At 39.6% G+C, this 15,568-nt stretch overlaps 1 protein-coding gene across 1 annotated transcript in view; it reads left to right on the forward strand.

Annotated features, from left to right (window-relative positions):
* The window catches only part of BMPR2 (bone morphogenetic protein receptor, type II (serine/threonine kinase)), a 50,229-nt gene extending 45,009 nt beyond the window's left edge, over window positions 1-5,220 (forward strand). The window contains exons 10-12 of the mRNA XM_010182218.1: window positions 335-507; window positions 1,600-2,870; window positions 4,520-5,220. Of these exons, the coding sequence (XP_010180520.1) occupies window positions 335-507; window positions 1,600-2,870; window positions 4,520-4,770 (1,695 nt within the window). The 3' untranslated portion in view covers window positions 4,771-5,220. The remainder of the gene's footprint in view (window positions 1-334; window positions 508-1,599; window positions 2,871-4,519) is intronic.
* The last annotated feature ends 10,348 nt before the right edge of the window (window positions 5,221-15,568 follow it).

Genomic DNA, 15,568 nt, shown 5'->3' on the forward strand with positions numbered 1-15,568 from the left:
AGTACATAGCTTCGATAAGGCAGGGAGAGTGAGCTGAGCATGCATCCGTCAGAGAGGGCTAGCTGAATGTGGTGGTGTGGACAATTAGCTTTTTCTAAGTAACTGTCTTCCTCGTTGATGTGTGTGTGAGGTATGATAATGTTAGTTCTGCATATTGTTGTTTTTAGGGTAAACTAACCTTGAATGAAATTGCATATCTTCCGTTTCTCTTTCTTACCAGCTTGTGACTATTTTCATGCACACAGAATGCTGTCAGAAAACAGTAAATTAGAAGCATAATATAAAGGGAAAATAATTCAAGATAAAGTGGTTTCGTTTGTTTGTCTCCTGGCAGGCTGTGAGGTCACTTAAAGAAACAATTGAAGACTGTTGGGATCAAGATGCTGAAGCTCGACTGACAGCACAGTGTGCTGAGGAGAGGATGGCAGAACTTATGATGATTTGGGAGAGAAATAAATCAGTTAGTCCAACGGTCAACCCTATGTCAACTGCCATGCAAAACGAGCGGTACGAGGAGAAAACATTTGGTTGTAATAAGCTGCAAATGCCCAATGCAATGCTCAGCTCACTCCAGGAAGGAAGCCAGAGCATGCTGTTAGCTTAACATTTCTGCACCTGTGAAGTGGGTGTATGTTACATGAGCTAGTCTGCATATGGATATTGTATGACATGATCCTGATTGCTTGTATTCTTAAGATCTCCTGTGTGTCCCTAAAATTCAGGCACCTTTTATGTAAACAACTGTACTTCTCACAGAGGGGCCTTTTAAACTGAACCTAGGAAGACTGTCCAGACAGGCTTGCAAAGATAGGAAGTGATGATCAATTGTCTTTAGGACTCTCCTAAATGATGCATAAAACTTCTATTTAAAATGTTCATCTAAAAATGGTGAATTTGCATGCAATATGAGTTCAGGAAATCACCAAGTCTCACACCTGTACCTTTTCAGTTAAAGAGCCACAGGGCCGTTGTTTAAGTCATTATTATTCTGACTTCAGTGAGACACACTGCACATTCTCTGCTTATATCTGATCCAGAGGGAGTGTGAATTTGCAGAACTGATATTAGTGCTTAATTGTATACACTAAAGATCTAGATTTGAGAGAAGAATAATGTTGCTGTATGTAGCAGTGTTTATTGTAATGAAAAAAATATGTATGTAAATCATAGAATACCCAAATTGTTAAAATAATAGATTTTTCATGGTTTAGGACCTTGTGACTTTTTCCTAGCATCAGTTTCTCCATCTTGTGTGTTGAGTTCTTGTTGCCCTCCTTCAGCATCGCTTCTCTGCAACTAGAGAGCAGTACCTTAGCAGTGAACTAGACAAACAGCATATTGGACAAATAGAAGAAAATTACTGTTATCTGACTTAGTTGTATAAATAACATCCATGACAAAACTGCTGTCCTAGTAAAACTGATTTTCTGTTACTCAGGATTTTTTGAGGAAGTTACTGAAGGATCTCAGTTTGTTCTGTGTCTGTCCTTAGTTTATGCATGAAAAGAAACAGACATTCAGCACTCTTAAATGAGCAGCTGTATTATATGAGATGATTTTTACGTATACGATCTTAATATCACTTGTTTTTTCTTAAAGGAATCTGTCGCATCATAGGCGTGTATCAAAGATAAGGCCATATCCAGATTACTCTTCCTACATTGAAGATTCAATCCACCACACTGACAGCATAGTGAAGAACATTTCTTCTGAACATTCAATGTCCACCACACCATTGACTTCAGGGGAAAAGAACAGAAACTCCATTAACTATGAGCGACAACAAGCACAGGCTCGCATCCCTAGTCCTGAGACAAGTGTCACCAGTTTGTCCACCAATACTACCACCACCAATACAACTGGCCTCACTCCTAGCACTGGCATGACCACCATATCTGAAATGCCTTATTCAGATGAAACAAACTTACATCCCACAAATGTCATGCAGCCAAGTGGGCCCACCCCTGTTTGCCTGCAGCTAACAGAGGAGGACTTAGAGACAAATAAATTGGATCCAAAAGAAGTGGATAAGAACCTGAAAGAAAGCTCTGATGAGAATCTGATGGAACATTCACTTAAGCAGTTTAGTGGGCCAGATCCACTCAGCAGCACTAGTTCCAGCTTGCTTTATCCGCTGATAAAACTTGCAGTAGAGGTGACAGGACAACAGGACTTCACACAAGCTGGCAATGGTCAAGCGTGTTTGATTCCGGATGTCCCATCTGCTCAGGTCTATCCTCTACCCAAGCAACAGAACCTTCCGAAGAGGCCTACTAGCCTACCCCTAAACACCAAAAATTCAACAAAGGAGCCACGGTTAAAATTTGGTGGCAAGCACAAATCAAACTTGAAGCAAGTGGAAACAGGTGTTGCCAAGATGAACACTATCAATGCTGCAGAGCCTCATGTTGTGACAGTTACCATGAATGGAGTGGCTGGCAGAAGCCACAGCATAAACTCTCATGCTGGCACAACCCAATATGCCAATGGCACAGTGCCATCTGGCCAGACATCCAGTTCAGTAGCGCAGAGGGCCCAGGAAATGCTTCAGAACCAGTTCAGTGGAGAGGACAGTCGGCTGAATATTAATTCAAGCCCCGATGAGCATGAACCCTTGTTGAGGCGGGAGCAGCAGGTTGGCCATGATGAAGGTGTTCTGGACCGCCTAGTAGACAGGAGAGAGCGACAGGATAGTGGCCGAACAAATGCCAATAACAACAACAGTAATCCGTGTCCAGTGCAAGATACAGCTACAGGCAGTGTCCAGAACGTCGTGAGGAATCCTGGGCAGACCCAGACTAGAAGAGCACAGAGGCCTAATTCACTGGATCTATCGGCCACAAATAGTTTGGATAGCAGTAGTATGCAGTGTAAGTGCCTGCAGGACTTGAACAGTTTCCCTCACACTTTTTTTTACTTAATAACTACATCTATCTGCTTGAATAGAAAATAGTTCTGTCTGTCCTGTCTCTCCTCAAAGCATACTTACAAATCCCATATAAATTTAATTTCTATCGGCACAATTTCAATCTTCTTGGTAAAGTCACGTCTCCACCAACTCCAGCACGTTAGGTCTATCTTCCTTCCACATACATGGAATAAATCTCTCCCTTTATAACCTGTCTACTCTGACTCTAGGAAGGGAGCAATTTCTAACTTACGTTATTCCTATTTCTTTCTTCAGGGTCACATTATACCTTCTTTTCTTTATATTTCCTCATTTTCTTAAGAGTAGCTGGCTCTAATATGCATTGATTAAAATAATTTATTGTAATAGAACTATTTATATGCTTCATTACTTTTAAAGCAGCTGATTTTACTGTAATAGCCCAGCCTAGACGGAAGGTCAGGTATTCTCTACTTTTCTATCTGAGCTCCAACAGTTATAGCAGACCTTCATCGGTTTACCATGTACATATTAAAAATTAATCAAAGTAGTTAGAGAAGGAATCAATTTTAATAGACTCATTCAGAAAAATGCCTTAAGTTTTACAGCCAATGATCTAAGAGGTTACAATGGGGCTCTCCTTTTTACAGTAAGAATTTAATAATGTAGTTACGGTCAAATTAGGTACATCCTCTGAGTTTGACTTTAGCCCTGTTGGAAAGTTCTCCTAATGTGCATTTTTAAGAGAATTTGCTTCCAGAATACACTGTAGTCTTTGAAAGGTGCTTGCAAACCTCTGACTATGTTTAGGCAGACACTGTGATAATCATGAAATAACCTGGGGTGCCAGGCTTGTTTGGAAAGAAAAGGTTTAGAAACAAACTAGAACTGATCTTTCAAGAAATGTTGTTGAATATTCAGCAGTGGAATGTTTAAACCTTCCTTTTAAGTAGGAAACCTTAATTTTTGTCTCAACATGTTGACTTGAGTTGAAATCTTACTGAGGTGAAGAAAAAAGATTATCACTGTAACTTTCTTAAATCGAAGGTTAACTTAAAAGGGCTTGATAGTTATATAAAGTGACAGTTTTTCTCACAATCAGATTTCTACTGCTGAGATTTTATTATGATCAAAGTTGGTTTTGCCAGTTTTGCAACCCAGTATCCCAAATCCTGACTTAGGATCCTAACAGGGAATGGACCATTTTGTCTTCAGGTGAAAGGCTTTGCCAGGTGAAGTGGGATTAGAGAACCTATGATTTAATTATGCTATTAACAGTTGAGCCTTTATCATCCTGTAGTAGCGACATGTTTTTGTACCTCCCATTACAGATAGTAATGATTGCAAAAGCTCCTCAAATGTCAAATGCCGATTCTGCATTCAAGGAAGCACATATTACTTCACTGAAGTAATTTCTGACAGAGAGCAGAATCTGACCCCTTGTTTTAGTGGCAGCTACTGTAGTTGCTATACCTGTCATGCCTCTGCCACACAGTTGCTTTTGTGTGATAAGATTTTGTTCTTTTGTTCTGTTTTGCAGAAGTAACAACCCTGGACTCTCAAATCTAATCTTATCTTCCTTGTAATGCTATTTTGTGTTCTGTTTTTTGTTTTGTTTTGTTTCTTCTTCAGTAGGTGATTGCTCACAAGATGGCAAATCGGGCTCAGGAGAAAAGATCAAGAAACGTGTGAAAACTCCGTACTCACTTAAGAGGTGGCGTCCTTCAACGTGGGTCATCTCCACTGAGCCACTGCACTGCGAGGTCAACAACAATGGCAGTGACCGGGCAGTCCACTCCAAATCCAGCACTGCCGTTTACCTTGCGGAAGGAGGCACTGCCACCACAATGGTATCTAAGGACGCAGGAGTGAACTGCCTGTGAAATACTTTAAAAGCCAACAAATGACCTTTTTTTTGCATTATTTGAAACAAACATGCAGAAGACATTTTAAAAAACTGCTTTCTCCTCCTGTCAGCACCCCTTTCAAGGACTCGCTTTAAATAGATTTCAGCTATGCAGAAAATTTTTAGCTTATGCTTCCATATTTTTTTATTTTGTTTTATTTTTTGAACGTTTTTGCACTTTTATTTAGTATCGCTAAAGTTAAGTCTGTCTGTTTTGACCACGGAATATATATATGTGTATCAAAATGTGGTCTCAAAATATTTTTTTAAAAAAAGTAACAAAAAAAAGTATTGCTGATAATCAGTGTGGACCAGTTTCTTAAGGTCACTAAGATCATAAGCAGACTATAAGACAGGTTTGACTGCAGTGGTGTCTTGTAACCATGTTTTGATTTCTGTGCACAAGCTAGTTTGTATATTTCTGTGTTACAAAAAACCCCTTATTTTTCTTGTGTCATGTTGAAATGTGCAATAGTCTATAGTTCACAGTATGCTTTACTGAAAAGTGTGTTTCTAAAACTGCCACATGTTTCTCTTTTTGTATTTGTTAATTTTTCCCTGACAGTTGAGCAGTCATCCGGTCATGACAGTGAACTTTGCACACCGTAGCCAGCTTAAAGCAGCTGCCTATAACACATTGTGCTCTGAGGAGACAGTGCATGAATTTTCCCCAACTTGAAAGGGCTTTCAAAAAGGAACAAAAAAAAAAATCTGAGCTTAGTACCTTTCCTTTGATCCTTCCAAATCAAAATGTGTTTCCTTTATAGCAGTAGGTGCCAGCCTGTGAAGTGCTGAATAACAAAACATTGAACAAATGTAAGGAAACAATGTCAGCCGTTTATTCCATTTTATTTTGTGTGCAGTTTCACCCCCTGTATTTATGTAAAACCTTATCTAGAACACTAATGTACATTGAAAAATACATTTTATTCAGAAATCTTAACTGTCGAAAGTGCTAGTGAAGATAGGTTGTGAACGTATTTTGTTTACACAGAAGAAAAATCATGAATCTTACTTGGCACAAACCAGTTTTGTGACGAGTCAATCTTTCCTGATTTACCTCCTTTACCTTACCTTACCTTATTCTGGGGTAAAATCAGCCTGATGACTTACACAGGTAGGTGCATCCTAATTGACTGTTGTTGCTGAGTTGAGTTGAAACTCATCCTCACTTCAGAGTTTTTAGAGCCCCTCATTCATCTTGTTATAATTTATTGCATGCTTTTAAAACTCATGGTTATGAGTGTTTGGGGGGGGAGGGCTGGGGTTTTTTTCCCTCTGCTTAGACCCTTCTTTCAGTTTGTATGCACATCGATTTTAGGTGTCAGTGAACATGAATGTAGTATCTGTTGAGATAAACAGTTTTTTCACCATCTCAAGTAAACATTACCTCTTTTTTAGATTGTTTTTACTGTCTACTGAAAGAAAATGAATTTCCTTATTGGTCAGAACCTCCTTCCACCTGAGAAATATTCTTTCTGATTGAAAACACTTCAGTAAAAACTATTTAGATAAAAAAGATAGAACACATGTCAGTCTTTGGTACTGAGTAAAGTTTTATCACTTTATCTGAAAACTGGTGATGTTCAAAGAAAGAAAATCCATTCAGTCATCCTGCCAGACTCCTGTGGCAGGATACTGGCAGCAAACGATTGCTTCCCCCAGCCTGTCTCCTTTCAGCTGACTCAAACAGATGCTCTGTGCTTTCAAGCTCATTTGTTTCCTTGCCGTTATATTATTCCCCCCCCCCAAGGTGAACTTTGCCAACCCTGTTCTTCTATATCTGATGATACAACTAGCATAATATAAGCCTTGCTACATCTGATTCTTGCTCTTTCCCAAACTCTCTTGTTCATGCTTGATTGCTACGGTTTTTCTCTTGTAATGCTTCTTAATGTTTCATAGATTCTCCTAGATATCTCCAAGAGAACTCTATAAATCCAGACTTCGATTAAGTGTAGTTGTAGAAATACAAGCCATGAGACATGTTTTGGGCTCCCTATGTTCTTTAAGCACCAGTTCAAATAATATCTTTCATCTCTCAGGTGTAATTCTGTTATCTGCCTGTATAAATACACAGTTATTTCTCCCCTCTTCAAAAATACAGCCTTCCTCTTGTTTTACTGGTTTAATTCACTCTCCAGCTTCCCATCTCTTGCAATCTCGCATCACAGATGTTGAAAACCTGCCAGTTGCTCAGCTGGGTTTCAAGACCTGAATCAGAATTTCTGGCATTCTGTTCATAATTGCTGGCTGTGGTTTTCTTCTCTTTTGGCCTTCTTCGGGTCTCCATTTGAAGTGTACGGTGTGGTGTTTTGTGACGATTGCTGTATCATGCATTTTGAAGCTTCTTCGCTCCTTTCCCAATGGCGTTTTCTTTGCCTTGCATGTATCATCCATCAGCATTTCAGAATGTGGGCTGAAAAGCATATTTAGGACACTCTTATCTAACTTGAAACACTCTGGGGAGAGAAAAGTTATTTGCTCTGACTACTGCTTCTTTCTGCTAAGACAGATTTGCACCAGTCTGCTAGCCTTTCTTTTCAGGCCAGTCCTGTGTAAGAAATCCAACTTTTTATGCTCAATGCAATCAAAATCATTTTAATACCAGATGAAAATGTTCTTCTGCAGTTTTTCTTAGCCATTCTTAGAGCAAACATATTGGTTTCTTTTCCTTTATCTATTTCTATCACTTGCTGAAAGGCCTTTGGGATGAATTATAATTAGTAGAAAGTACTGGCTTTATAATCTACCATGGATAAATATAATTTTTAACATTATAGAAACATGTACTTTATCATAAAATACCCTATAGATTAAGTAGAGAAAAACTATTTCTTTTTAAAGGTCACTCAAAACAAACTCTGAAGTAGGTACCAAAATACTGTAATTCTGCACAGCTAGATGAGATCAGATTAGCAGTTTGGTTTTAATGCTTAATTTAGTAATGCCCTTTTTTTGTTCACAGCACATAATCCAATCTCCACAGAATATTTTCTCTGTAAATTAAATGATATTGAATTGTATTCCATACCATAGGGAATCATCCTTAACCAAACAAAATGCATGTAAGAGAGAGAACTCTACAGATCAGACAAAGGGATAGTTCATAAAAGTACTTTAATCAGGGGGACAAATGTGGTTTATTTCTTTGTGTTTTGGGTTTGGTTTTTTTTGAGAAAAAAGGTAATGATGAAAGTTGATAATTTTCTATCAATTTCTCATGTATATTGCAGACAAGATAAATATAGCAAAATGAAAATAGAATGATAGTGTAAATACCTATGAATTGTGCCACTGTCAAATAGGCAACAGTAGAATATTTACTATGGTAATTTATAATGTATAATTCAAGTAAGATGTTAGAGCAAACATTTGTGATGTTTGTATATATAAGCCAAAATCCAAAATCTTACTGGTTTTAGGAAATGATGTGCTAGTAGAAGCCAGAAGAATTGCTTAGGTTGATATATTGTCTCTTTTTCTGTTTCCTATAATAGACATGCTCACCAACATTCTAACCATTTGAACAGACTTGCCTCATAGTCAGATTTCTTTTCTTCTAAAATCGATATTTACAAATCACATTTTCTGCAACACTTCCCCTGAATTAGCTTATACTGCTCTACAGCTTCATGTGCTAAACAATTAGTATTAAAAATGCCTGTCTTGAAACACCAAGATGCACTTATATTGCACAGCTAAAGGTAAATAAATTCCTAATTTAAAAGAAAACCAATTGATATTTCTTTCCATAGAAGAAAATCTAGAATATTCTCAGAAACAAAGAACACTTCTGTTCGTGTTTTGCTTTCTCAGCGCTGTTCACTTTTGCCTTGTTTCCATATAGAAAATCCCCTAATTTTCAAAGGCAAGACAGTTTCATTTTTTTTTTCAGTGTGCTGGGGACTGTTTTTTACCAATGCAGGATGGATGCTGGCATGGTTCAGGAAACAAACAGACAACAACAACAACAAAACCAACCTTATAAATAGGTTTAGAAAGTCTGTATCTTCCCATTTGTTGACTTTCTCTAAAAGAAATCTTTAATCTTACCTGCCTTAGAAAGGAGAATAAGGAAGTTTTGTATTTGTATGGAATAAATTATCAGGCCAAATTTAGTAATAATGAATTTTTATTTAAAAAAAATAAACGTATACATTGTATATGCCATAGTTTCAGTGTTCAGTGCATTTTTGCTCAATACTTATTTTTTCAATGGTAAAAAAATTAGTCCACTAATATAACGTTACTAAATCTATGGTCAGATTATAATTTTCTTTCATGAAAAATATTCAAAAGATCATAGCCATTCTGCCTTTGAAATGTTATTATGGAAAGTTCCAGCCTAATTAGAGAGAGGTTTAAAATTCATATATTTAGTCAATACAGGAGAAATTGATTATGCTGTAATTTTTACTTATGTAAAAATTATGGCAGTTTCCATTGCTGAAACAGGCTGTTTTTAAGTCTGAAAAATAATAATTGCCGAGCACAGTAGCATATACATGACCTGATGTCTGATTGGAAAATCTGGAGCAGCTTAAAAAAGAAAATTGAAATAGGATTGATTAGTCTGTGAACGTTGGATTCTAAGACTGGACAACTTAATATTTTGCATAAATTGGATTATTTTTATTTTTCTGTCTGGTCTCCCACTATCCATTTTAACAGGTAGATATACTAACTTCCTTTTTTTAATGTGCTTATTATTTTTTGTTGAACTTCAAGCCTTCAGTGAAAAAGCTATACATATTGCAGTGAAGCCAAATATATGTATTTTAATGTAAACTCTGTATGTATTTAGGTGCATATGTATGTTGTGCATAAATTCGAGGATTAAATTCTGTGAGTTACAGCATCAGATGGTAGCTCTGGTAGCAAGTGTAATGTTCTGTCTCATATGCCATTTTTAAGTTGTCTTCAGTGCATCACAGTAAAATTGGGATCAGACTGTGACATGTAGTTCAGTTGTGCAAGATCTCCCATGACAGACGTCTCACCGACTGTTGAGGTGGAATGGATTTATGAGAGAGAGAAAGCTGGGAATGCACATGAAAAATTGTGTCTGAAGCTGCGTAATTTCACGTGCCTCTCTCAGAGATAATGCATTATAATTTTTACAAGGCTTTTTAATGTAGTAGCTATAGTTATGTGTATGGTTGCCATTTAAACATAGTATTTTAGTCCATTAAATCCAATTACATTTTAGGCTTCTGTACTCTCATATAAAACTAGCTGTAGAAATACATCCCTCCCCCAAGTAGCTTCAGTTTTGATGTGAAATAGTGACAAACCCGATCTCTCATTTTGAGGTTTCTTCTGTACTGACTAAAAATTGGTAGCAGAACTTCCACTTCTGCAGGTAACAGCTTTAGGCACTCCTGCAAATCAAAACGGGAGTTACGTTTGGCACAAGAGTATCTGAGGAAATCAATATCTGATCATCTGATGGGCTAGCACTTGGGCCAAATGCCATTGAAATCCAAGAGGAGCCTGCCATTGATTATGAGCAAAGGAGGGATGGGTTCTGCTGGCAGTGGTTTTAAAAATTTCTTGGGAGGCCAAGTCCTGGGAAAGCCAAGGTGGATCATGAGACCACATGGCTGCTGCCGACTTGAAGGATATTGGCTGATGCCTGGGTCCAGGCTGTCAGGCGAGATCAGTACCAGTGCAGCCGTGGTGGTTGTCAAGAAGTGGAGCTGCAGCACTGGGAGCACGAGTGGAAAGTTTCAAGATAAATCTTCATTTACACCAAAGCCCTCTAATGTTGATCTGGGCTTCATGCAGGTCTGATTGGGTAGCTGCTGTGTGTTACTAATATGAAGTACTTCTTGTGGCCATTTCTATTTATTTCACTGTGGTTTAATATACCTGTGGGCATAATAAGCAGGAACTAGTTGGAGGTATGGTAATTTATAATGTAATTGTCAGATATTTTTTAAAGCCTATTGATTAGCAGTTGTGTACATTTGCAAGTTGTTCAGTGCATACATCGTGCTTCAACAGCCACAGTAACTGCCACAGTGTGGAAGGATTTCTTAAAAGTTCTTGCAGGCTTCTGCAGTTCCATTACAGCAGCGTACATCCGTCAGGGGCATAGCGTCTCGCCTGGTAACTATTTTAAAGCAGAAATACTTAACCTTTATAACTTCCTAGTTTCAAGGCCTCTCAAAATTTAATTTTTGTAGCCCATTCTTTTTTTTTTAAGACAGCAAAAATGTGGGAGGTTTATTTCTAGGGCACTTGATTCACTTTTTTGTGCTTCAGAACTGTATCATGAAGTATCACACTTCAATCTTGTTTATTCAAAAGGAAAAAAAGTAGTTAATGTTTCTATAGTTTTTAAAAACTCCCAAGAACAAAGAAACAGGCAAGTCCAAGTTACAGCTGACTTTCATTTGTCACTTTTGAATTTCCTAATTTGTGACTCTTCTCTCTCTCTCTCACAATGTTGAAATGTATTTAAAAGGTTTGTATGTAATGTTTCCTGTCTGCTTTTTGTCTCTAGAGGAAGGTGTGCTCTATTCACATTTTATATAAGCTCGAATCATATTTTACAATCGCTGTTGATTATTACCCCCATTTGCAGTATAAGAGGAAAATGAACATGGCAAAGACAGATTTCTAGGGTTTGGTCTTCTGTAGAAGCTGAAATAAAGGAGATGTGAAACTGCCGTTTTCCGTACAAAAGACTGTAAAGAGCATTACTTTCTGAGCGAGCTTTTCTGGGGAAGAGGGGGAGAAACCCTAGAATATGGAGTCTCATCGGAACCCTTTTGTTAACGGGTATTTTTGGTTTTTCTCTCAAACGACTGAGAAAATATCATCTATGAATTTATAAATAATTGCTTTCAGTTATTTTTTTGTATAAGCTGCCCAATACCCTTGCTATGCTGTATAAGTTGTGTTTCATTGAACAGTGTGAGTATGAAATAAAAAGCTAATTTTTGTTTTTAATCATCTGTGGATGCCACTATGAAAGCTGACATTGTTAAAGCCACTACAGAGTTTTCTATGAATACTTGTAAGAATTGCTTTGTTATATATAAACCTAAATAAAGAGATTGTATTGATACAGAGACATTGGATAAGAACATTTAAAAGGCTATTCTTTAGGTCTAAAAGAAAAGGCTTGCTGTAAAATGGTGCATTATTCCATTTATTAAAGATCATATTAATGACAAAACGCATGGTCTTTTGTGGGTTTTTCATGGTGTTATTGGCCATGAGTAGTAAGACATGCTTCCAGGAATGAGAGGAAAACCCCTCTTGCAGCTGTGCATTGTTGGTTGAAGGATAAGGAACTGCTTCGTTGCCGAGGGCTGAATAGGGCTTTCAGACACCTTGGGCATGTGACAGATTGCACACTGCGCCGTTCAGATAACAGCGTGAAATAATTAGGGCTTGCTCTTGCCTCTGCTTGCTTTCTGCCCATTCTCACTGGACACCCAGTTAAGATGCTTGTATTGGCAACTTCATCTAGTTTGTAGGCATTTCAAAGCAGTAGGCTTTACATGGCCTCTTGTTACACCTTGTCCGTATGCCAAGTGTTTTGATGGAGAAGAGCAAAAAAAAATAAGAGAAAGGGGCATTAAACTAAATACTTTTCTGCTTCACTTTTAGTTGGGTAGAGTACAGGATTGATGGCAACCAGGCATGTGGGAGGAACACAGCAAGCAACAACCTTTGCACGTGGGACAATAATGAAAATCACAACCCCCTGTTCTTTGCACACAAACTATTGTACTCTTTTCCTTTCCCTGTGAGGAGACGGTATCAAGGCATTCTCACAAGCAGGATCTTTCCCAGCCCAGAGCTGCTGTCTTGTCTAACAGAACTAGAAGAGATGGATTCAGTCAGTAGAAGGACCCTGCAAATTTTGCCTGTTGACTGGCCTGTCCCAGAAATTAGCCTGCTATGCCTCCTGCAGGTAAGGTCCTGGGAAGAGACAGGTCTTTTCCCCAATGCAGTCCCCTTTGTTTTGGTTCCTGGTGTTTTTCAACTCCTGATGCAAGGACTTCATTTTGAAGGAGGATTTTCTGGGATTTTTTACTTTGCAATGAAGAGCTCTTCCTCCGGTTTTCCTTCTTCCAGTCATGCTTGTGGAGAACTTCAAGCTGAGCCATTAAATGGAATCACCACCATACAAACGGTAGATACACTGTACCTGTACACAGGTGATGCCATTCATTTGATCTCATCTGTCTCCTCTCCTGTGTGACCATTGGTAAGTGTGAGGGAGTTAATGCTCCATAGCCTGACTGCTGCTAAAGCAGGCTGCAGGATGCTAAGGCTTTAGGGCACAGGTGCTTGTCCATATGGAGAACAGACGAGAAATGAATGCAAAATGGTCCCAAGAACTGAGTATCACCCCCACTAAGTCACCTTCCCTTCCTGACCAGAAGGAAAGTACTAAATTTTCCTTTAAAACAAGAAACAAGCCCTATATTCCTTTTCCCATTCTATCCATCCAAACACTAGCTGAGCTCTGAGGCAGCCATTCTGCCCCTGGAGGGAACTCTGTTCTCTCCTCCTTTCTCTCCGGAGCACAGCCACAGCCATGCTGGCTAGGGTCATGGCTACTACCACACTGCAAGCTCAATTGGGCAATGGTCACCACAGCTTCGAGGCAAAATCTTACACAGATGGCAACTAAACTCAACTTGCTGCTGTGTCATTAGAGTGGTGAACTCCTCTTTAGTTCCACTCCCAGTATTCTTGGGTTTGCCTTGGCTTTAGGAAGGGGTTCCACATTAGCAACAACTCTGCAGAAGGAGTATGCCAGACCCTGCATTTGCACCTTAAAGCACCAAACACTGTACTGTGGGACCTCACTGGTTCCAGCACTTTTCATAATACACAGATTGGTGGGACCCATCCTGCACCTCATCTGCTTTGTTGTTTGTATCTCTCCTCCTTATTAATTCTTGCTAATTTATTTTTCACTGTCCACAGTGATTTTTGCAAGCAGGCAAGTCTTACACGTCTGTGGCCAAAGAACTATGTCCAGAATGCAAAGAAAGAAGGGAGACAGGATAAGGAGCTTCACAGAATCACAGAACGTTAGGGATTGGAAGGGACCTCAAAAGATCATCCAGTCCAATCCCCCAAAAATAAATAAGGAGGAAGCAACAGACTGAGGCAAGTAGTGTAGGGGCTGAGCATATACCTGTATGGCAAACTACTGCAGCCCCACAAAGGAACCTAGAAATCCCTGGCTGCAGGGAGGAACCACAACAAGCCTCGCTTCCCCTGTGAGCAGGAGGCAGACTCCATGTTCCAGGCTGGATCTGCAGCTACCTTGGGGGTTTCTGTCTCAGAAAAGGATTAAGAGATTAGGACAGTTATTGACAAGGAGAAGGTACCTCCCTGAAGGAGAGCGCTGTGCTTACATTGGCTCAAGATGGCTGAGCAACACCAGCTTACAGGAAAGAGCAGCTGGCTAGTCAGGTCTTACTACCTACATGTGGGGCTTTAAGGACAGGCCTACAAAGCTCTTTGTATCTAGAGATTTCCATGAAATTAGTGGGAGCCCAAGACCTCTGTAGTCCTGCCAGGAACAGCTCCAAGAAAGTCAGATTTCCCATGAGGTTGTACCCAGGGAGTCAGTGGGGGCCACATGAGGCTCTGGTTTTCCCAAGGCACAACAGGCCCATTCCTGGCTGCCCTACCCTGGGTGGCAGCTCTGCCTTGGCATAGGGGAGAGGAGCTGATGGCAGCACTGCAGCAAATCTGGGAGGGATGCAACAGAAATAGCAAGAGCTCCTGCATGACCATTCCACCATCGCTAGTGCCCTGGACAGAGGGGCTGGTGCTACCAAGGAAGCCTGGGAGCAGGTGTGGGGGGCAGCTGTAGACATCCCCCCCCACCCCCCCATCCACGCAATTACCCTTGCTGACAGCAAGAGCAGCCAAGTCTTGCCCTACTCTGGCAGGTGTGGCTGAGTCTTATCCTCAGGACATCTGAGAAGCCTTGACTCAGCTCTGCAATAACAAAGTGTTACTGGTGAATTTTCTTGATGTATTTTTTTACTGGGTGTATGAGCCACTCAGGCTTAAGAAACAGTCTCTCATAGATTTCCCTGAGTGACCTCATATAGTCACCTCAGCCAGCTCCCTCCTGCAGAAATAGCAACCACTTTTATTCAGCTTTTGCTTTGCTAATAGGAAATGAAAGTAAAACAACAATAATTATATTCCCCTTTGTTTCAGAGCAGTGATGCAGCTGCAGAACATACTTTGTGGAACGCAGCCACATCGGTCTTCCATTTGTTTCCATTCAGGGTTTTTTCCCCCATTTACTTCTTGCTAATTCTGATGTTATGGAAATTCTCCACGTGCGGGAGATTATAGACATCTGCTTACTGCCATGACCCAAAGCACATTCTGTTGGATAAGAAGGTTAATTTCCACAGGCAGGAAAACTCAACTATACCAAAATGTTTGTATCTGTACAAATTCAGCTTTTCATGTCAGCCTGAAAGGTTGTCATTCTCCATCCAATGAGGAACTGAAATGGTTTGATTCCTAGAATTTAAATGGCACACTCAGGTCTTTTGCTTTTATGTTGGGAGATCATCTTTTTTTCAGCTCTCAGAACCATGGGGAAAGTCTGTGAGAAATCCACAAATGGTGATCTGAGCTGAAGTCATGCTTTGGGAATCGCTCGTGCCTCTTTTACAAAGACAACAGATAATGCTGCCTGAGAACAGCTGGTAGGCTCTGGAGCAGCCCTGTCTGTTGGGAGTGGTCTGTGGAAGATACTTAAGGAA

This window comes from Mesitornis unicolor, unplaced genomic scaffold, assembly GCF_000695765.1.
Source record: "Mesitornis unicolor isolate BGI_N332 unplaced genomic scaffold, ASM69576v1 scaffold1474, whole genome shotgun sequence".
Lineage (NCBI taxonomy): Eukaryota > Metazoa > Chordata > Aves > Mesitornithiformes > Mesitornithidae > Mesitornis > Mesitornis unicolor.